The 22,235-nt window shown below is 46.3% G+C and overlaps 2 protein-coding genes across 8 annotated transcripts in view; one reads left to right on the plus strand and one right to left on the minus strand.

Moving 5' to 3' along the window:
- The first annotated feature begins 264 nt into the window (after positions 1–264).
- LOC148144044 (uncharacterized) lies at positions 265–8,957 on the plus strand. The gene is made up of 2 exons (XM_087975293.1): positions 265–450; positions 7,643–8,957. Exon 2 carries the CDS (start codon positions 8,034–8,036, stop codon positions 8,955–8,957), a length of 924 nt encoding a protein of 307 aa, XP_087831419.1. The 5' UTR covers positions 265–450; positions 7,643–8,033.
- A 2,016-nt stretch (positions 8,958–10,973) lies between these two features.
- Positions 10,974–22,235, minus strand: part of LOC148144045 (uncharacterized) — a 54,532-nt gene continuing 43,270 nt past the window's right edge. For 5 of the 7 annotated variants that reach the window (XM_087974567.1, XM_087974570.1, XM_087974571.1 and 2 more), the window contains one exon: positions 19,519–21,598. In XM_087974567.1, coding sequence (XP_087830693.1) covers positions 20,028–21,203 — 1,176 coding nt within the window. In that variant the 5' untranslated portion in view covers positions 21,204–21,598 and the 3' untranslated portion in view covers positions 19,519–20,027. Of the gene's footprint in view, positions 11,316–14,554; positions 14,703–19,518; positions 21,599–22,235 lie in introns of those variants that run through there. The other 2 variants (XR_015751372.1, XM_087974572.1) reach the window with 2 other exon arrangements.

Genomic DNA, 22,235 nt, shown 5'->3' on the forward strand with positions numbered 1-22,235 from the left:
GCTATAAAGTCTGTGTGTTATGATTCTGCTCCACAACCAACGATGAAGGAGCAGCGCTTCGAAAACTAGTGATTCCAAATAAACCTGTTGGGCTATAACCTAGCATTGTGTGATTTTTAACTTTGAAAATCTGCAGTAATGCCAACATCTCCATACAGCGCATGCTACTCGGTGTCAACAACGCACTGCGCATGTTCCACAGTGTCAGCAAGACATTACGCATGCTCACACAACAAGCGGAAACACTCCGTGACCTTGTTTTGATGGACCAATGAGAAGTTCTGGAGGACCGGATGGAGACTGATTCTCCTGCCAATCACAGCAAACCCATCGTCTGGATGCGGAAGTAGGACAATGAACTTTTGAAGTTGCTGCTGCTGCTGCTCCTCTCTCTATGAACGAAGATTGAGCTTCACCCCAACTGCAACTTCCTTCCTCTCTCCAACATCTGTGAGTACAGCACACTCTTTTCTCGCCCCCTTCTCCATTCCGGGGTTGAGCTGTTGACTTGCAGGAACTGAAGGGAAACGAAGTGAATCCAGGGAGGGGACAGACTCTGGGAAAGTTAGTCCAGGTCTTTTTTTCAATGGCAAATACAGGAGAATTGACATTTCAGGCTCGAGCCTTTCATCAGCAATGATGTGTGGATGAACAAAGGGGCCTCTGCGTCCTTCTAATCCAGTCAATGCAAGTTGTCAGACAGGTGCAGCAAGTAGTGAGCAAGGCAAGTGGTATATTAGTAAGAGGAATTGAGTTGAGAAGTGGGGACTCCTTCCTGCAGTTTGGGCGTAATTGAATATATCCAAGGCTGAGTTTATCTGATTTTTGAACAACAAAGATGTGATGGTTATGGGGGAGGCAAGACCAGTACAGGTCAGTTACAGAAACAGACCCTTCAGTCCAACTAGTCCATGCTGACTATGTTCTCAAACTAAACTGGACCCACCTGCCTGTGTTTAACCTATATCCCCCTGAACCTTTTATATTGGAGTCATAGAGATGTACAGCACAGAAACAGACCCTTCGGTCCAATTTCTCCATGCCTATCAGTTATCCTAATCTCGTCTGTTTGCCAGCCCTGGACCCATAATCCCTCGAACCCCTTCTATTCTAGACCAATCCAAATGCCATTTAAATTCTGTAATTATACCAGTCTCCACCACTTCCTCTGGCTGGTCATTTCATATATGCACTACTCTGTGTGAAAGGCTCCCCTTAGAGCTCTTTTATGTCTTTCCCCGTTCGCCCAAAACCTTTAGTTCTGTACTCCCCCACCCCAGGGAGAAGACTTTGTTTATTTACCCTATCCTTGCCTCTCATGATTTTATAAGCCTCTAAGGTCATCCCTCAGCCTCCGACGCTCCAGGGAAAACAGCCCCAGCCTATTCAGCCTCTCCCGAGAGCTAATTTTTTTCAAACCTGGCAACATGCTGGTAAATCTTTTCTGAACCCTTTCAAGTTTCACACCGTCCTTCTGATGGGCAGGAGACCAGAGTTGCACGCAATATTCCAAATGTGGCCTCACCAATGTCTTGTAGAGCTGCAAAATCACCTACCTCCCAACTCCTTTACTCAGTGCTGTAACCGATAAAGGAAAGCATACCAAATGCTGCCTTCACTATCATATCTACCTGGGACTCTACCTTCAAGGAACTATGAACCTGCACTCCAGGTTTTGATCTGGGACTCCTTACAGAGACATGGCTTCAGGATGACAAGGATTGGATCCTAAATATTGAGGGGAGATGTGGCATTCAAGTCGAATGGGAAGCGAGGTAAAGGTAGAGGGTTGACACTGCTAATCAAAGCACTGATCACAGGGTAGTCTGGTGTCAGCTCGGATTTCAGGTCCTGGTTTCTTTGTCCTCTTTTGATCTCCCTGTTCCCACAGTTGTTGTCTGTTCTCAGCTCTGCTTCATTTCTGCTGAAGCTTTAACCTCCTTTGACACCTTCTGGAACAATAAATCATTCAGTCAATCAAAGTCCAATCCACAATCTCCCAGCCTGGAAACCATCCAGACACAGAGTATCATTCCAGAAAATATAACAAAATAAGTGAAAAGTTAGAATTAAATAGGTGCTTGTGTCTGTTCATTGGCAAGTAAACTAGAAATAGGGGTCTGCCAGGATTCTTATAGTGCCCTGATTGAAGAATTCTCTCTCCCTTACATCTAAGTATTAGTACCCAGCTATGATTTATAACAATATTTACATCAACAGAAATAAAGCATCTGTTATGCAATAGACATAGAGATATACAGTATGGAACTAGACTTTTTCTCTCTCTCATGTGTGTGCGCGCGCGCACACACACACACACACACACACACACACCGAGGTCTATGGGGTGAATTTGTATTTGCAGATACCATCTATTTTGCTCAAAAAATGCACAATCTGCAGGCAGACAATACATGGAATATTTTATAAATTCCACTTTGGAAATAGAACCAGTCTGACTCAAAAACTGGGATACAGACAGACTCTGGCCTCACACCTTTAATGCATTGTCTGAGCTGAGTTGTCATCTTTTCTTATAAAACCTTAAGTTATCTTGAGCCTTAGAAGAAGTTCTGGGATTTACATATTAATGACACCAGCAACTCATTCTAAAAGATGAAAGACTTTACAATCCAGGTTTCTTCAATGTATCATTTCAGTGGCATGACTCTGTAATGTTTTGCTGTAAACTCAGTGTCTTATGATCTTATACTCCTCAACAACCTGATGAAGGAGCAGTGCTCCGAAAGCTAGTGCTTCCAAATAAACCTGTTGGACTGGCGTCATGTGATTTTTATCTTTGCCCAGGTTAGGGTGGGTTGGCCCTGCTAAATTACCCATAGTGCTCATGGTTTTGCAGGTGTGGGAGAATTGTTAGAAGCGATTTGATTCCACCTTCTCATGACTGTCTGTGTGAAATTTGGTATGTTCTCCCTCTTCTGTCTGCGTGGGTTACCTCTGGGTGCTCCGGTTTCCTCCCACAGTCCAAGGATCTGCAGTTTCGGATGGATCGGCCGTGCTAAAGTGTCCAGGGATGTGCAGGTTAGAGTGGGTTAGCCATGGGGAACTGCAGGGCTGTAGGGTAAGTGGATGAGTCTGGGTGGGATGCTGTGTGGAAGGTCGGTGTGAATTTGATAGGTGAAATGGCCTGCAGGGACTATATAAATCTTCTGCTTTAGCCATATGTGGATTGAGAAATGATTGCTGTGGGAGGAGTAGGTTCCAGTTCATGGGACACTGCCCCAGTCCTGGGGAAGGTGGGAATTGTGCTGTCTCTCTCCCCACCCACTGCCCCCAACCATTCTCTCTCATCCCGCAACTCTCTGCCCCCCATTTTCTCTCTCTCCCCTTCATTCTATTCCTCCACCCTTTGACCCCCAAGTCTTTCCTTTCCGCCCCCACCACCCTCTGTTCCCCCCAGTCTCTCAATGGCCCCACACTCTGTCACCCTGTCCATTCTGTATCTCTTCCAACTCCCACTAAACTTTCTCATGCCTCGAACTCTCTTTGATCGCTGTATCAAGCTCTTCTCAGAAGAGAGAGAGAGAATGGTTGGTGATGACACTGCCTGGGAGATGGGGATGCACGAGAAATGGCTGATCTTTCAAATTGAGAATAGCTAAAATAATATATTCAGAAATAGCATTAAAGTTTGAACGCATGTTCAATTTTATATTAAGACAAAGCTGCAGCCATCTTTCTCAAACTTGCTTTGAACTATGTGCAGTTGAGGACAGGCTGTTCGGGGTGAATGAGGCTTTTGCCTAAAATGTCAATTTTCCTGCTCCTCGGATGTTGCCTGACCTGCTGTGCTTTTCCAGCACCACATTCTTGACTCTAATATCCAGCATCTGCAGTACTCACTTTCTCCTGTTAGGGGTGAATGGCCGATTCCTAGTCTTGAAAAATTGGTTCTGTTAGAAGGTGTAGAGGTGTATTCTACCTTCAAGAGAATTGAAAAGCGAGCAGAACCACCTGACATAGCACCAAACGTTGTGAACAAGGTAACAATTTAACATTTGGTCAAACAGCTCAGTAGCTGGGTTGCCTGGAGACAAAAACATACTCAATTTTGGCCAATCGATTTAAATCTTGCCCCAAAATACTGAATTCCAATCAAATTTGAATTTAGTATTTTGAGAATATTGGTTAGCACTGCTGCCTCACACCACCAGGGTCGATTCCAGCCTTGGGTGACTGACTGTGTGGAGTTTGCACATTCTCCCCGTGTCTGCATGGGTTTGCTCTGGGTCCTCCAGTTTCCTCCCACAGTCCAAAGATGTGCAGGTCAGGTGAAGTGGCTATGCTATATTGCCCGTAGTGTTAGGTGCATTCGTCAGAGGGAAATGGGTCTGGGTGAGTTGCTCTTCGGAGGCTCGGTGTGGACTGGTTGGGCCGAAGGGCCTGGTTCCACACTGTAGGGAATTTAATCTAATCTAATATTAACACCAATGAAATGATTTGATGCTTTGGAGTACAAAATCAAAAAAAAAATTTGAACAGTTACAGGAGAACTGTCAAAAGACCAACAAATGTAGGCTGCTAGTGAGAACTCCTGAGAGGTACCTGTCCAGAGAAGGAGTCTGCACAGAGAAAAAACATCGACACCGACCTGGAGAGCAAATCTACAGAGGAAGATACAAAGAGAAGATTTAACTGCTGGCTGGTCTTGAAGTTTGAATCTTTCGGTAAATCTTAATCAGGGGTTTTTATTGGACTGGTATTATACAGGGGAAGGTAGAAGATAGGTTAGAGAAAGGAGTTGTAAATTGTTGTTAATTAATTATTCTCCGTTAGACGTTAATAAATAAAGTTGTTAATTTTAACTTTAAATACTGACCTTTGGGAATCGTTTCTTGGTTCGTGAATTTTCACAGATTACCACATGGGTTAAACCTTCTCTATGTTGCTGGTTTAAATTAGGTAGGGGAGGTTGCACCCAGTGTTGTAAAATTTGGGGGCTTTTGTCTGAGATTTGAACTAGTTTAGACAGATTTGAATAGATTTGGCAGTACGAAAAATCCCAGCAGATTTAAACACTTGCAAGTTAGTGTCCTAGATCATGAAATAAAACTTTAAATAGTGACTTTTAGAAACAGTTCCTTACCTCTTGAATTTTCACATTATCACATGGGGTAAATCTTTTTTGGGTTTAAATTAGTGGGGGGTGCAGTCCGTGTCATAACAGTTCTGACGATGTAGAAATAGAGTAGTGGAACATGGAAACAAACTGTTTGTTCCGTGCCAGTCGGATATCCTAAATTAATCTTGGCCCATTTGCCAGCTCTTGGCCCATATCCCTCCAAACCTTCCTGTTCATATACCATCCAGATGCCTTTTGAATATTGTAATTGTACCAGCCTCCACCACTTCCTCTGGGAGCTCATTCAATCCATGCACCACCCACTGCGTAAAATAGTTGCCCTTTAGGTCCCTTTTTATCCTTTCCCCTCCCACCCTAATATAAATCAATTGCTGCTTTTTCTGAACAGGCACAGTGGCTGGCATTGCTGCCTTATAGCGCTAGGGACCCGGGTTTGATCCCAGTCTCGGGCAACTGTCTGAGTGGAGTTTGCACATTCTCCCTGTGTCTGTGTGGGATTCCTTTGGTGCTCCGGTTTCTCCCCACAATCCAAAGATGTGCAGGTTTGGAGAGGGCACTTGAGGGGAATTAACTTTCACACTTTTTTTCTACTCCTTAGGTCCCTTTTAAATCTTTCCCCTCTCACCTTCAACCTATGCCCTCCAGTTTGGGAGTCCCCTACCCTGAGGAAAAGATGAGTCGTCAAATAAAGTGCAAAAGGAATAAAATGTGGAGCCGCAGGATAAATATAAAATTTCGCTCCAGCCTTTCTTGTCTCCGATTGTCATTTGGGCACAAAACTTGTCGGTAACACCAGCAACTTCACAGACCATATTGCGCATGCTCCTCGGTGACAACACACACTGCGCATGTTCGCCGGTGTCAGCAAAACCTGCGCGTGCTCCTGACTGTCCGCGGAAATTGCGCGTGATCTATTGTTGGGCCAATAGGAAGCCCTGGAGGACCGGAAGGAGCGCGGTCCTCCTACTAATCAGAAACACCTTTACTGTGTGTGTCTCTCTCTTCATCTCAATTTATGGAGGGGACAGATTCTGGAAAAGTTGGGCCAGGTCTGTGTCTCAGTTGGCAAACTCATGGAAAATGCAGTACCACGATGTGAAGTGATAGCATTCCCTGTGGGGGGTGGGGAGGGAAAGCAGAAAGGAGATGCATTGTTTAAATGGTGATATATTGGGATGTGGAGAAAGTGAGGACTGCAAATGTTGGAGATCAGAGTCAAAAAGTGTGGTGCTCGAAAAGCACAGCAGATGAGGCAGCATCCAAGGAGCAGGAGAGTCAGCGTTACAGGCACGAGCCCTTCATCAGGAATGTGTATAAAGGGGCCTCAGCGTCCTTCCATACCAGTTAATGCCAGTTGTCAGATAGGTGCAGCAAGCAATGAGGAAGGCAAGTGGTATATTAGCAAGAGGAATTGAGTTCAGAACTGGGGATGTCTTCCTGCAGTTATGGGATCATTGAATATATTCAAGGCTGAGTTCATCTGATTTTGGAACAACAAAGAAGTGGACGTTTATGGGGGAAGGCAAGAAAATGGTTTTCAGACCATTGCAAAACAGTTACCGAGTCAAACAGCACAGAAACAGTCCCTTCAGTCCAACTACTCCATGCTATGTTCTGAAACTAATCTAATCCCATCTGCTAGTCTTTGGCCTATATCCCTCTGTCACAAAGCTGGTCCTTTTTTCTAAAAGCTGGTCCTTCTTCTCAAGGATGCTGTGTCCTTGGTTTTTTTTCAGAGGGGTGGTAAAAAGACCCAAGCTCCGAAGCGACTGGTTTAGTACAGAGATGAAAAACGGTATTGAGAGGCATTTTTGGTTATGTGTGAACAGGTGAGACTTGAGGCCAAAGCTTTTATGTTTTAGAAGTGACCTGTACAATGAAAGGGGAGTGGTCAGTCCTGAAAGCTGAAGTCTCGTTTGGGTGAGTTAAGCAGTGGGCTGTCTGGAGAAAGGCTGCTAATACTGTCTCCTTCTGCCCTTCTAACTTCAACTGTAAGCCTCTGTTTCAGTTTTACTTTGTTTAAGAGTTTTTTTTTGGTACTGTTGTGTTCAAGCATTGCGAAGAGTGTTAAGAGTTTCTCCACAACTTGTACTGTACTTAATAAAGTTTGGTTGTTCACAGAAGTTGGCGTATTGCAGTGTAAGAAGCTCAAGCAAAAGAACTTAACAAAGGAACCTAAGGAATAATTCTTTCATGCAGAAAGTGTCGTGTTTAAGGAAAGAGCTGTCAGAGGAAGTGGTGGGTGCTGGTACAATTATGACATTAAAAGGCATCTGGATGGGTATACGATTAGGAAGGATTTAGACGATATGGGCCAGATGCTGGCAAATCAGCCGAGATTAGGTCAGGTTATCTAGTCGGCACGGATGAATTAGACCGAAGGGTCTGTTTCTGTGCTACATATCTCTATCACTCTGGCTTGCCACTAACATTTGCCACATCTATATGTACAGTTTCTCTCTGGTGTCAGTGTCAATGCCTTGATATCTCATTCTTAACCGGACTGGCAGTGATGATTTTTGTAATCTTTTCTTACAGACTATCTGAAGACAGAAGTTTCAAAGTCAACAGATAAAGGGCTCAAGTCCAAAATGTTGATTTTCCTGCTTATCTGATGCTGCTTGCCATGCTGCGCTTTTCCAGCAACGCATTTTTTGACTCTGACTCTCCAGCGTCTCCATTCCTCACTTTCACGTCAATGTCTGACAGTCACTCAATCCATCAGGACCGCAACAATTTTCAACTATGATTCTGTGAGAAGGAGCAAAGCTTTCTTTTTGCTTCCTGTTTGAGTACGGGGGGACTGGTTGAAAGACCCGACTGTTGCAGCGCACTAAGTGTGGAGCCTGAAACAACTCTACTGCCTGGAAAGAAGAATTCACGGTGGGGTTGTACACGTGTGTGTGTGTGTGTAGCTGAAGCTTCGGCCATGGAGAAACCCGAGGCAACACTCCCCGTTGAGAAACCATGGAAGTGTGGCAACTGCGGGAAGGGGTTCCGTGTCCCATCTGTCCTGGCGGCTCATCAGTGCAATCACACTGGAAAGAGGCCGTTCTCCTGCCCCGAGCGGGCGAAGGGCTTTACTTGCTCCTGTGTCCTGCTGGCCCAACAGCATATACAGACTGGTGAGAGGACGTTTTACTGCTCCGTGTGCGGGAAAGGGTTCACTGGTGTGGACAACCTCCAGACCCACCAGCGAATCCATGCAGGGGAGAGGCTTTTCAGTTGCCACGAGTGCGGGAAAGCCTTTAGCAATTCCTCCAACCTGCTGAAGCACCAGCGAGTCCACACGCGGGAGAGGCCATTCAGCTGCCCAGAGTGCGGGAAGGCCTTCAGCGACTCCTCCAACCTGCTGAGGCACCAGCGGGTCCACACGGGGGAGAGGTCCTTCAGCTGCCCAGAGTGTGGGAAGGCCTTCAGCAATTCCTCCAACCTGCTGGCCCATCAGCGGGTCCACACGGGGGAGAGGCCCTTCAGCTGCCCAGAGTGCGGTAAGGCCTTCAGCAATTCCTCCGACCTGCTGAGACACCGGCGAATCCACACGGGGGAGAGGCCTTTCGCCTGCTCTGAGTGTGGTAAGGCCTTCAGCAATTCCTCTGACCTGCTGTCCCACCAGCGGGTCCACACCAGGGAAAGGCCATTCAGCTGCCCTGAGTGTGGAAAGGGGTTCACCCGCTCCTCCAAACTGCTAGCCCACCAATGGGTCCACACCGGGGAGAGGCCGTTTGCCTGCCCCGACTGCGGGCGGAGGTTCACATTGTCCTGCAACTTGCGGAGGCACCAACGGGGGCACCAGTGCACCCAACAATCAGATTCCACCAGTGACACTGCAGTGGGTCATCCCCAGGGCTGAACCTCTTGCCCATTCTGACAGTGGGTGCAGTGGGCTTTTTTTGTTTTGTGCTGGACTCACCATCCCCTACCCCCCCCCCCCCCACCCCCAAGCCCACCACCTGGGTGGTATGGTGACTCAGTGGTTAGTACCACTGCCTCACCATGCTGACCTGGGTTCAATTCCACCCTCGGTGACAGTCTGTGTGTAGCTTTCACGATGTCCCCCCCCCCCCCCCCCCCCCCCCCACGTCTCTATGGGTTACTTCTGAGTGCTCCGGTTTCCTTCCCCTGGTCTAAAGGTGTGCAGGTTAGGATGGATTGGCCCATCTAAATTGTCCCATAGTGTTCAGGGATATGTAGGTGTGGTGCATTAGTCAGGGGTAAATGTAGAGGAATAGGAATAGGGGAATGGGTCTGGCTGGGTTACTCTGCGGAGGGCCAGTGTGGACTTGTTGGGCTAAAGGACCTGTTTCCATACTATTGGGAATCTAATCTTAAAAAAAAGAATTCCTCCAAGCGATACTGATAAAATATGCCGAGTTGGACAAAGTATCCCATCAAGTTTGAGACAAACCCAGAGTTGAAGAAGTCGGAAGTCACACAAGACCATGTTACAGTGCAACAAGTTTATTTGAAATCACAAACTTTAGGAGCATTGCTCTTTCATGAGTGCTGCTCCTTCATCATTTCATTTGGTGCCATGTGACTTCTGACCTTGTCCACCCCAATTCAATACCAGCACCTCCACATCAGAGTTGATGAATGAGATTGGATTTTATTCGGCCTGATTTAGTGAGATGTTCATTTGGAAACTCAAAACTGTCGGACCGACAAAGAGACACGAATCATAGAGTCCCACAGCAGGAGACAGGCCCTTCGGTCCAACATGGTCCATGCCGACCAAACTGTCCATCAACACTAAGCCCATTTCCCTGCACTTGGCCCATTTCCTTCCATACCTTTCCTATCCACTTATTTGTCCAAATGCCTTTTAAATATTGTTAATGTACCCACCTCAACCACTTCCGCTGGCATTTCATTCCATATGTGTACCACCGTCTGCATAAAAAAAAAAGTTGCCCTTCACATTCCCTTTTATTCTTTTTCCTCTAACCTTAAACTGATGCCCTCTAGCTCTCACTTCCCCAACCCCGGGGTAAACGTCTGAGTGCATTCACCCTCTCCATGCCTCTCACGATCACTTCACTTCTCTAAGGGCCCCTCTCCGTCTCTAATGCTCTAAATAAAAATATCTTAGCTTGTCCAACCTCTCCGTTTTACACAGACCCTTGAGTCCTGGCAACATCCTTGTATATGTCTTCAGCACTCTTCCAAGTTTAATAACATTTGTTATAGACACTGCCCTGTCTACCTGTTTTGTTGGAAATATAGGACCTAATCCAAACTGGATAATCTGGCTGATGGGGCAGGAAACCACTTCCTTTCTTAAGAGAGAAGTCTCCTGGAGAGAACTGGCTGGCTGACTGATCTACTGACCCTCACAGTGTCCCACTGCCCTCAGTTATCTGGAGGGAGTCCACACATTTGCCTAAGGTGGTGCTTGAAACCTTTATCATCTTTGGGATGGATCCCCATTCATTCCGTGCGATGGAGTCATGCAGCCTGGAAACAGACCCTTCAGACCAATCAGTCCATGATCCCCAACTAAACTAGTGCCACCCATCTGCTCCTGGCCTGTATCCAGTTTGTTAATAGTTTTGTTCATTTGTTCACCGTGAGAGTTGGATAAATAAATTGCTGATTGTTGATTTTAAAGTGTTGGGGATTTATTCTTCTCACTAGAGCAGGTTACACCACTTTTCATGCTAATTTTACAGATTATTGGGCGACACTCTCCTCTGTTTGAGAAAGGTGGTGCTGTCAGCCTTCGCTTTATAAGAGTATTGACGTGATGTACTGCTGAATGCAATGGAGTCAACATGAATCCCAGCCTCTCACTGTGGTTGTGGGTGAATCGCCTTAATTTGGCTCTTAACTCAGAAACTGCACACAATTAACAGCTGAAACAATGATTTACACTTTATTGTATGTAGCAACCAAAAATAAAACTCCTCAAGGAACCAAGTTCAACCTCACTCACAACTTGGCTATCACCCAATTGATGGCAGAATTTAACTGAGTTTCCACCAACAGTTTGTCTCTGGAAGTATCCAGGGATTCAGTGCAGCATTCTTCTTCCAAGTACTGCTGCTGCATCTTTCTGGAGTTGCATTCTGGTGGAGATTCCTCGCTTTCAAATCTGTGATGCGATGCTTCTTTAGATTCTAACACCACCTCCCCACACTTCTGGAGATCTCCGGTCTGTAGCTTACCTTCTTATCCTCGAGGGTTAGTGGTTTGTTTGATACAGCCTTTCCTGCAAAAAACCCCTTTACGTCAGTGCCTTCCTTCCACAGACAAACTTAATTGTCCTTTTGTCATGAGCTTATTAAGCACTTAGCTCATCGGTCTCAGGAAACAACTTGTTGTTTTGCATCCTTCTTCCCAGGGATGGGTAACTACCAGAAATTAGGCCATTCAGCCCATTGAGTCTGCTCCACTATTCAATCATGGCTGATATGTTTCTCAACCCAATTCTCCCCGTAATCCTTGATATGTAAGAATGATTGAATGGTGGAGCAGACTCAATGAGCTGAATGGCCTCATTTCTGCTTCTGAGGTCTTCTGATGTCGCAGTTTCTCAGTGGCCCTTTTGTTTCTTGGTCCAGAAAGAGTTACTGCTGACTCAGGGAGTTTGGAAAGTTCTGGAGTTTACAGGACCACACCACATTCCTCTCTGCCTCCTCCCGAGATACTGGCAATTCCCAAGATCCCTTGGTATCCCTGAAAACAATCGAGGTATCTGTAAATCTCTGCTGCTACTCAGGAACAGAAAGATTATGGGGAGAGACTATGGAGTTCTACTCCAGGATTCTCTCAAGGTAAACTTACAGGTTGAGTCAGTGGTTGGAGAGGCAAATGCAATGAAGGCATTTATTTTGATCAGACTTGAATATAAAAGCAGGGATGTACTTGTGAGGCTCCGGTCAGGCCACAATTGGAGTACTGTATGTAGATTTGGGCCCCATATCTCAGGAAGGATGGACTGGCCCTGGAATATGTTCAGAGGAGGTTCACAAGAATGGTCCAGGAATGAAACATTTAACATATGAAGAACATTAGAGTACTCTAGGTTTATACTTCATGGAGTTCAGAAGGATGAGAGGTGATCTAATTGAAACCTACAAAATAATGAACGGCGTGGATGTTGGGAATATGTTTCCATTGGTAGGAAAGACTAGAACCTGAGGGCTCAGCTTTCGCATCAAGGGAAGACCCTTTAGAACAGAGGGGAGAGAAACTTCTTAAACCAGAGTGTGGTGAATCTATGGAATTCACCGCCACAGAAGGCTGCGGAGGCCAAGTTACTGAGTATATTTAAGACTGAGATAGATAGGTTCTTGAGTATCAAGGGGATTAAGGGTTACGGGAAGAATGGGGTTGAGAAACGTATCAGCCATGATTGAATGGCGAAGCAGACTCAATGGGCTGAATGGCCTAATTTCTGCTCCACTTGTCTTATGATATGCTGATGTGTGGAGGGGTGAGGAGGGGGGAAAAAAGAGATGAAGAGAGAAAGACAGTTAAAGTGAAGCTCGATAGTGATGAAGAAAATATAAGAATTGTATGATAAATGGCAGAACACATAGGAGCACTGGCATACAGAGGGATCTGGGCATATAGATCCGTGGAAGTGGTAATGCAGGTGGGCACGGTGATCAAGAAGGCACACAGCACGCTTCCTTGAGTGTAAGAGTTACGTTACAGCTCTTTATTCTGACCACATTCGGAATATTGTGTACAGTTCTGGTCACTGTGCTACTGGAAGGATGTGGGTGCTCTGGCAGAGGGTACAGACAAGATTCACCAGGACATTGCCTAGTCTGGAGGGCTCTTGTTACGAACAGAGGAGGCATAAACCTGGATTGTTTTCTTTGGAAAAACAGAGGCTGAGAGGAGACCTCGACAAAATGATGAGACACACAGATTGGCTGGACAGGGGTGGCAGGGTAGCTCAGTGGTTCGCACTGACGCTTCACAGTGCCAGAGCCCTGCGTTCGATTTTAGTCTCAGGCAACTATCTGTGTGGAGTTGGCACATTGTCCCTGCACCCCAACTCCCGTGTCTGTGTGGGCTTCCTCCGGGTGCTCCGGCTTCCTCCTACAATCCAAACTTGTATAGGTTAGGGTGGATTAGCGAAGCTAAATTACCCATAGTGTCCAGGGAGAGGCAGGTTAAGTTGGATTGTCTGTATGTAAATTGCCCAAATGTTCAGGGATGTGTAAGTTCGGTGCATTAGTCAGGAGTAAATGTAGATAATAGGGGTAAGGGAACGGGTCTCTATGTGTTAATCTTTGGAGGGCCGGTGTTGACTTGTTGGGCTGAATGGTCTGTTTCCACGCTGGAGGGATTCTGTGATAGTCAGAGGCGTTTTTTCCCTCCAGGGTGGAAAGGTCAACTAAAAGAGGGTACAGGTTCAAGGTGAAAGGGGGACTGTTTGGGGGAGAAGTGGTGGGGGTGGGGAATTTACACAGAGAGGTGGTGGGTTTCTGGAACGCACTGCCAGTGGAGGTAATGGAAGCAGGCATCTTAACAATGTTTAAGGTGTATCTTGATAGACACATGAAGGGGAGGTGAACAGAGGAACAGAAACCACACATGGGCAATAAATAGCAGGTCTAAGTAAGGATTAAGAATTAGCACAGGCTTGAGGGGGTGTGTGTGCCTAAACCAAGTGAGAAGAGCCTGTGACTGTGCTGTATTGTATTGATACAGCTTTCCCCCACTATTTGAAAGTAGAGTGTTCCTTTCATAAGCCGAAATGGGCCTAAAGCGAAGAAGCAATTACCATGAATTAATTTATATTATGCCTTTCTTTGTAAAAGCGACAATCCTCTTCGGATTTCTTTCGGTTTGTGAGAACAGGTATTAATGTAGGTCTTTTGTAAAAGTGAAGTAGTGTAAAGTGACTTTCGAAAAGTGGGGGATACCCTTATGCAGATGGAGGGGAGATGGGGGAGCAATGAAGAGGGGTGGATGGAGGCTCAGGTGGAGAATAAACACAGAGACCAATTGAGCCTGGCCCTGTGCTGGAGACTCAATGGGACAGAGACAAATGTATCTATTTCAGGTATACCTGCAGTATGCTCCATCCAGGATAAAAAAAAAATGTCCTTCATCTGCTTCAGCATACAGGGCAGATGAGCAGTTTCTACACAATGTGCACTAGGAGGTGATACGACTGAGTGAAGCCTTTCCTGTGCTGAATGCAGGTGATTGGCCGCTGCCCAGTATATAAATGCTGATGAATATCGGGCAGGCGGGGAAGGGAAACCGTTCCTACACTCCCTGCATTTTCATGATTTCTGCGAGTGCAGGTGTACTCTTATTTCTCCAGGTTCAACAATCAGTTGATACTCGCTCACACTTACAGCATAGGTGTGATGTTACTGGTGAACTGGTAATTGGAGGACTCTCATTCAGTCTGTAAAGCATGTTCCAGTCACTACTCTGGTGTGTGGGTATGTGAGACTCTGAGTTTCCAGTCACACTGACGTTTAAAACCTAACTAAGCAGACAGACTTTCTCCCCTTTGATTTCAAGGCCATCAATATCCAAGTCCTGGTGAATCAAGCGACTGTCAGACTTCGATGTGATGTTTGGTCTGAGATTTCTGCCTCCAAATTCTTCTCTTGTAATATTCCTGTGGAAAGAGATTGCAAAGGTCATTGCTGTCAGTCCACAATAGAAAATCAAAACACACAATTCTAGTTTCTGTGGAACATTCTTTCCTCTCTTAATACCCAAGATCTTTGTGCTGATCTTTACGTAAATGTATACAGCAGGGTAATGTGGTGGATTGCATACTCCATGAAGAGTCCACTCAAGTTGCTGAATGGACATCTATCATGCGGTATTGACGTTCTTACTGAAGATACACAATATTCTGCTGTACAATATTACGAGCCCAGCAACAACTGCAAATCAGGCTTTGAGAGCTATAAACATTCCATCAAATATGTAACATATACCCCAGACTTATCTGTCTTATATTAACGCACGGTTGTCTTAAATCTGAGTCTTCTGGAAATGTAAGTTTTAAGTGTGACTTTTTGTAAAAGAAGCTGTCGTTTTGGACTCCTTCCATGCCATACTGACTCTATTACTGGAAATACATCCATACTACACCAGGATTCATGGATCAATGACGTGAGGCTAATCTTTACCCTCTTATAATTTTCTGTTACATAAATGTTTCGACGAATGCCAACGCTTTTCACCAGTCATAGAGTCAGAGACATAAAGCACAGAAACAGATCCTTCAATCTAACTTGTCCATGCTAATCGGATATCCAAAATTAGTCTAGTTCCATTTGTCATCACTTGGTCCATATCCCTCTAAACCCTTCCTTTTCATATATCCATCCAGATGCCTCCACCACTTCCTCTGGCAGCTCATTCCATACACGCATCACCCTCTGCAAAAAATGGTTGACTGCAAGGTCCCTTTTAAATTTTTCCCCTCTCGCCCTAAACCTATGCCCTCGAGTTCTGCACTGCCCCTATCCCAGGGAAAAGACTTTGTCTATCCACCCTATCCACACCCCTCAAGTTTTTATAAACCTCTTTAAAAAACACACACTCAGCCTGAGATGCTCTAGGGAAAACAGCCCCATCCTATTCAGCCTCTCCTTGTGGTTCAAACCCTCCTACCCTGGCAACAGCCTTGTGAATCTTTTCTGAATCCTTTCAAGTATCACAACATCCTTCCTAGAGAAGGGAGACCAGAATTGCACACAATATTCCAGAAGAAGCCGACTGAAACTGACTTTTGCAGAGTTTGCTCCCTGCTTGGATTCATACTCTCTGCCTCCCGTTGCTGCAAATGAACAGTGCTTCCCCCTTTCTCTCTCCCTCCCAGGATAAGGAATGGAAAGGGGGAGACATTGCTTCATTCCCAGATTTTACCCAGAAGAGTCCCCCTATTGTCTGAATGCGCAAGTTGGACCATGAGCTTCTGAAGCTACTGCTGCTCCTCTCTTTCTCTGAATGAAGATTGAGCTTCACCCCAGACTGCAACTCCCTTCCTCTGTCCAAACATCTGTGAGCACAGCACATTTTTGTTGAAGTAAGGCATCTTTCCTGAATGTTACAATTAAAGGGGTGTCTTCCCCCTGATATTCAAAGGGATGGTAAGTCAGAGACGGGCCACGCCTTGTGTTGTGTGGCATGTGTGACAATTGCAACAGGATGTCCCAACTCCTATGCTCAATTCAAAATTTGTGAGAAGGTTTGTAGCTCGGGTGCTCGTTGTTGTGGTTCTGTTCGCCGAGCTGGGAATTTTTGTTGCAGACGTTTCATTCCCTGTCTAGGTGACATCCTTAGTGCTTGGGAGCCTCTTGTGAAGCGCTTCTGTGATGTTTCCTCCAGCATTTATAGTGGTTTGTCTCTGCCGCTTCCGGTTGTCAGTTCCAACTGTCCGCTGCATTTGGCGGTGTATTGGGTCCAGGTCAATGTGTTTGTTGATAGAATCTGTGGATGAGTGCCATGCCAGAGAACAGCCAGGGAATTCCTAAAGGCATGGCCTCTAGGCATTTTTACAGCGCCACATTTTTCAACTCTGGATCTGGGACAAGGTGTGTGGTGTGGGGGTGGGTGGGGTGGGGGGAGGGGAAATAAAGAAACTGGTGAAATCTATATTGATCCTATGTAGTTAGTGGGTCCCAAAGCAGAAGACGAGGTGTTCTTCCTACAAGCGTCAGGTAGCTAGAGCTTGGAGGGAGAGGCAGCCGAGGACTTGCATGTCCTTGACGGATTGGGAGGGGGGAGTTAAAGTGTTCAGCCACAAGGTGGTGGGGTCGTTTAGTTTTGGCGTCTCAGAGCTGTTCCCTGAAATGTTCTGCAAGTTGGTGTCCAGACTCCCCAATGTGGCAGAGACCACATCGAGAGCAATGGACTTATAAATAAATCTTATAAACAAATTGCACAAATCTTAGCCTGCTAGAGTTATTTTCTTTAATTAAGTTAAAGAAAATTTTAATTAAATTGGGTGACTACATGAAACAGTTTGTTGGTCAGTCTCACATCATCCTCCTCAAATGAGACAATGCCATGAATATCAGTGAACTGCTTTTTTTGTTAGAACCACAAGTTCTTGATTTATTTTCACAACTTACTGATATTCACATCTGCACATTCAATGTCAAACTCTGACATCAGAAATGACATGACACCATTAATTTTTTCTTACAATAATCCAACAAACAAATTAATAACACAGTGAATACCAAGTCTCATTAATATGAAATTAAATTTGACCAAATAAAATGTAAAATCAAATGGGAGATAACAAATGGGGGAAGGGCAGAAGGCAAGAAATGCAGCATCACAGAAGGTGCTCCTCCAGGGAGTGTATTTTACCAACTACAACTGCTCAAGAAAAACAAACACTCTGACATGACCCTCCGGTTTTAATGTAAACCATAGCCCCATACAGTAGGTACCATTTAAATAAGTTAATAGATACAAGCCTTGACCAAATCCAGCCTCCAGCCGGACCCCCCGCTTCTTGGAGCTCGGACCTTCCTCCAGCTCCGGGTTGTTGAGCTCCTGGGCTCCGGCCGCCGCCGAAGAAGCCGCGGGCGCCGGCTCTCTCTCCTCCACCGCCGACATTTTTAATTTGTTTTCTCGTTCACCCGGTAACCGTCACCTCCCCCTTCCCGGGCCCCGGGAATTACACACAAATAAACAATAAACCCCACCGGGGACTGCCTCCTTTTCTTCACAACTTTTGTTTGGAAAGTTCCGACTTTAATTTGAAGTGTATTTTAAAAGGTATTTTCTGAGGTAAACGATGCCTGTCTGCCCCCCTCCCTCCGTCAGAAACCGCCCGCTGAGTCGGAGAAAACTGCAGCCTCGCGCCGCCATCTTTGTTTTTCTTCTTCTTTCCGTCTCCTCCTTCAGTGACGCACGTCATTTCCAATCAGAGCGCACCTTACACCACCTGACCAATGGCAACTGGCATTCCGTGTCGTGTTGGTCCCACCCTCTGTAAACTCTCTCTCCGATTAGCGATACCGACCACAAGCTTTGGGATTGGTGGGGAATTTCACAATCATGTCAGTGTATCCACCCTTTTCATTCCCGTTCATTCTTTCAACAGATGACCCAATTTACTGCAACGGGCTCTGGGGCTATAGCGGTAGTGTCACATATTCAGGGAGAAGATGTGATTTTTAACGTTATCAACCAATTCAACTGTGGCACCTCCACATCCATTCATTCAACCGAAGAGGGCTCAATTTAGTGTAAAGGGCTCTGAGGGTATAATATTTGCATCCTATGTTAAGAAGAAACCTCTCCCCATTCATTCAATAGAAGAAGGCCTATTTGCTGCAGAGGTTTTTTTTATGGCGCAGTGGTAGTGTCCCTACCTTCTTCGCTATGAGGATGCGTAATAATAAGTTTTTAGTCATAAGTCACATGACACCAGGTTATAGTCCAGCAGGTTTGTTTGGAAGGGATCTTACAGAAATATATTAAATTATGAAAGAAATAAAAGTAGGATGTTGCATTGGTAGCTGAGACCTCAAGATTAGACGAAGCAGGTTTAAAACTGAACGGAGAAGAAACTTCTTCACCCAGAGGGCTGTTAATCTATGGAATTCCTTGCCCAGGAAGTATTTAACATTACTTCAGCAATTACTAGAAGCAGTAGATAATTCTTTTATTTTTCAAAAACGTAAGGGATATGGTGAAAACGCAGGTAAGTGCAGCATAGTCCACGAAAAGATTAGTCATGATCTTATTGAGTGGTGGAGCGGGCCGGAAGGCCGATTCTTGCTCCTAGTTCTTATGCTCTTATGTTGAAATCACAAGCTTTTGGAGTGTAGTCACTTCAGCAGATGAAGTCATGAAGTCAAGTGCAGGAAAGAGAATTTAGATAAATGAAAGACAGAGCATCTCAACGGTCAATTACTTACTCCCATTCCTATTTCTGATGATCTTACTACACAGCAAGTTGTGTGTTTTCCAAACATTAATTTTATTTCCATTGTTTAAAATCAAATATTTAAGATGAACAGTTTGTTTGTCCTCACTTGGACACACTGTGAATATCATAAACCCTCTCATGAGATATCATAGGAACAATTCATAAACTAGATTTGTCACTGAGTCACTCAAGTAGATACTAGAAAGGAGAAAAAATCCCAACATGTGCAGGATGCTAACGAAAAGTTAGCAACCTGAAATGGTAACAGAAGCAAGTGAACAGCCCCAAATCAGGAAACTCATTTTCTGACATCCACTACAGTACCTTGTACTATTCTTCACTGAACACTGCAATTGCTTTCCTTTTCAGTTTAATGATCCATAATTGAATCTGACTCCAACACACTCTCTGGCAGACAGTTCCAGAGGTCAAAGTATTAACGAAGTAAGTTTTGGATCCATCCCAAAGACAATTCCGATGGACTTTTGCTTCCAAACATTTATAGTAAGTTCTTGGTATGGACACATTTCCAACTTAGTAGGTTTATTCAAATTTTATAACATTTTGGGGTGGCACACTGCTTAGCATTGCTACCTCACAGCATAAGGGACCCAGGTTCAATTCCAGCCTCAGGTAACTGTCTGTGTGGAGTTTGCACGTTTTCCCTGTCTGCACAGTTTCCTTCCACTGTCCAAAGAGGGGCTTCGGTACATCTGTGTGGACCTCCTCCTGTTAACTGAGGGCAATGGGGCACTGTGAGGATCAACAAATCAGACAATCAGTCTGCAACTTCTCTCCGGGAGACTTGTCTCAAGAAAGGCAGCAGTTTCTAATCTCATTCATTCTCCTATACTCCACAAACTCCACACCGACAGTCGTCCCAAGGGTGGAATTGATCCTGGGTTCCTGGTGACATGAGGCAGCAGTGCTAATCACTGAGCCACCATGCCACCCCTGAGCCACCGTGGGGTTGCAGTCCAATGGAAAATAAATACAGTGCACCAACTCTTCCCACTGCACCCACTGTCAGGAGAATCAGTCCTGGGGGGGACTCATGGCAGTGTCAGCGGTGGAATCTGATTGTTGTGAGCGCTGGTGCCCCCGCTGGTGCTTCCGCAAGTTGCGGGAAAACGTAAACCTCTTCTTGCACTCAGGGCAGCTGAAGGGCCTCTCCCCGGTGTGGACACGCTGGTGCTTCAGCAGGGCAGAGGAATCGCTGAAGGCCTTCCTGCACTCGGGGCAGCTGAATGGCCTCTCCCCCGTGTGGACCCGCCGGTGGGTCAGCAGTGTGGAGGAGCGGGTAAAGCCCTTCCCACACTCGGGGCAGGAGAACGGCTTCTCTCCGGTGTGGACGCGCCGGTGCCTAAGCAGGGCAGAGGAATTGCTGAAGGCCTTCCCGCACTCGGGACAACTGAATGGCCTCTCCCCTGTGTGGACCCGCCGGTGGGCCACGAGGTTAGAGGAAACAGCAAAACCCTTCCCGCACTCGGGGCAGGAGAACGGTCTCTCACAGGTATGGATCCGCTGGTGGGTCAGCAGGTTGGAGGGCTGGGTAAAGCACTTTCCGCACTGGAGGCAGGAGAAAGGCCTCTCCCCAGTGTGGACCCGCTGGTGCCTCAGCAGGTGGGAAGACCTGCTGAAGGCCATCCCACACTCGGGGCAGCTGAAGGGCTTCTCACCCGTGTGGACCCGCAGATGGGTCAGCAGAGCAGAAGCGCGGGTGAAGCCCTTCCTGCACTCAGGGCACGAGAACGGTCTTTTCCCGGTGTGGACCCACTGGTGCCTCAGCAGGATAGAGTTATCACTGAAGGCCTTCCCGCACTCAGGGCAGCTGAATGGCCTCTCCCCTCTGTGGACCCGTTGGTGCTTCAGCAGGTCCGAGGATTTGCTGAAGGCCTTCCCACATTCAGAGCAAGGGAAGGGCCTCTCCCCAGCGTGGACGCGCTGGTGGGCCAGCAGGTGGGAGGAGTAGGTGAAGCCCTTCCCACACTCAGGGCAGGAGAATGGCTTCTCCCCAGTGTGGACTCGGCAGTGGTCCAGCAGGTGGGAGGAGCAAGTAAAGCCTTTCCCACACTCGGGGCAGGAGAATGGCCTTTCCCCGGTGTGACTTCGCCGATGAATCTCCAGGACAGATGGGGCATGGAAGCCTCTCCCGCAGTCGCAACACTTCCATGGTTTCTCCACAGTGTGGGATTCCTCTGGTTTCACCATGGCCGCAGCTACAGCCCTGTGTATGGCCCCTGCCCACAGTAAATTCCTCTTTCCTGGCCGTATAACTGTTTCAGGCTTTACACACAGTGCGCTGTAACAGTAGAGACTCTCATTCAGTCCCACTAATGCTGAAAATGGTCTGAAACAGGAACCAAAATGTTTTGCTCCTTCTCACAGAATCATAGTTCAAAATCGTTGAGGTCCCGATGGATTGAGTGACTGTCAGACATCGATGTGAAAGTGGGGACTGTAGACGCTGGAGAGAAGTTGAAAAGTGCGGTGCTGGAACAGCACAGCAGGTCAGGCAGCATCCAAACAGCAGGAGAATCGACGGTTCAGGCATAGGCCCTTCATCTGTTGATTTTTAAACTTCAGTCTTCAGATCTTCAAATACTCTAGAAAAAAAGAGATTCCAAAAGTCATCACGGTCAGTCCAGGGTAGAAATTCAGAACAAGCTACTCCACTTTCTGCAGAACATTTTTTTCTTTTGCTGTTCCACAAAATTGAAAGCATCCCACACTCTCTCTCTTCCTCTATTCTCACTCCCTCAAATTAATTCTCCTGAAGGTGCTGATTCAGGATCTGACAGGGACAGAAAAAGCAAAAACGTCAGGACTGACACCTTCGAATTTTGGATAACACCACGTGAAAGTTAATATCTTTCAGGATATTGGGATATTGCTGAGAGTGAGCAAGTCTGATTTTGGGAAGCAAAACAAGTGTAAATTCAGGTTGAACCTGCAATACAGCTTCTTGATAAAGAACCAGACATGAAGTGGTTATCGTCCCTGTGGTGGGTGGGGGGGGGGTGGTGGTGGTGGTGGTGGTAGGTGGTGGGTGGAATGAGACATCAAGGCATTGACACAGACAACCCGAGAGAAACTAAATATACAGACATGGCAAATGTTAGTGGCAAGCCAGAGTCAGATCTACAGCACAGAAACAGCCCCTTCGGGCCAACCAGATATCCTAGCCTAATCTAGTCCCATTTGCCAGCACTTGGCCCATATCCCTCTAAACCTTTCCTATTC

Source organism: Chiloscyllium plagiosum, unplaced genomic scaffold (genome assembly GCF_037043375.1).
Source record: "Chiloscyllium plagiosum isolate Xiang-an unplaced genomic scaffold, Cpla_swu_hap1 HiC_scaffold_27, whole genome shotgun sequence".
Lineage (NCBI taxonomy): Eukaryota > Metazoa > Chordata > Chondrichthyes > Orectolobiformes > Hemiscylliidae > Chiloscyllium > Chiloscyllium plagiosum.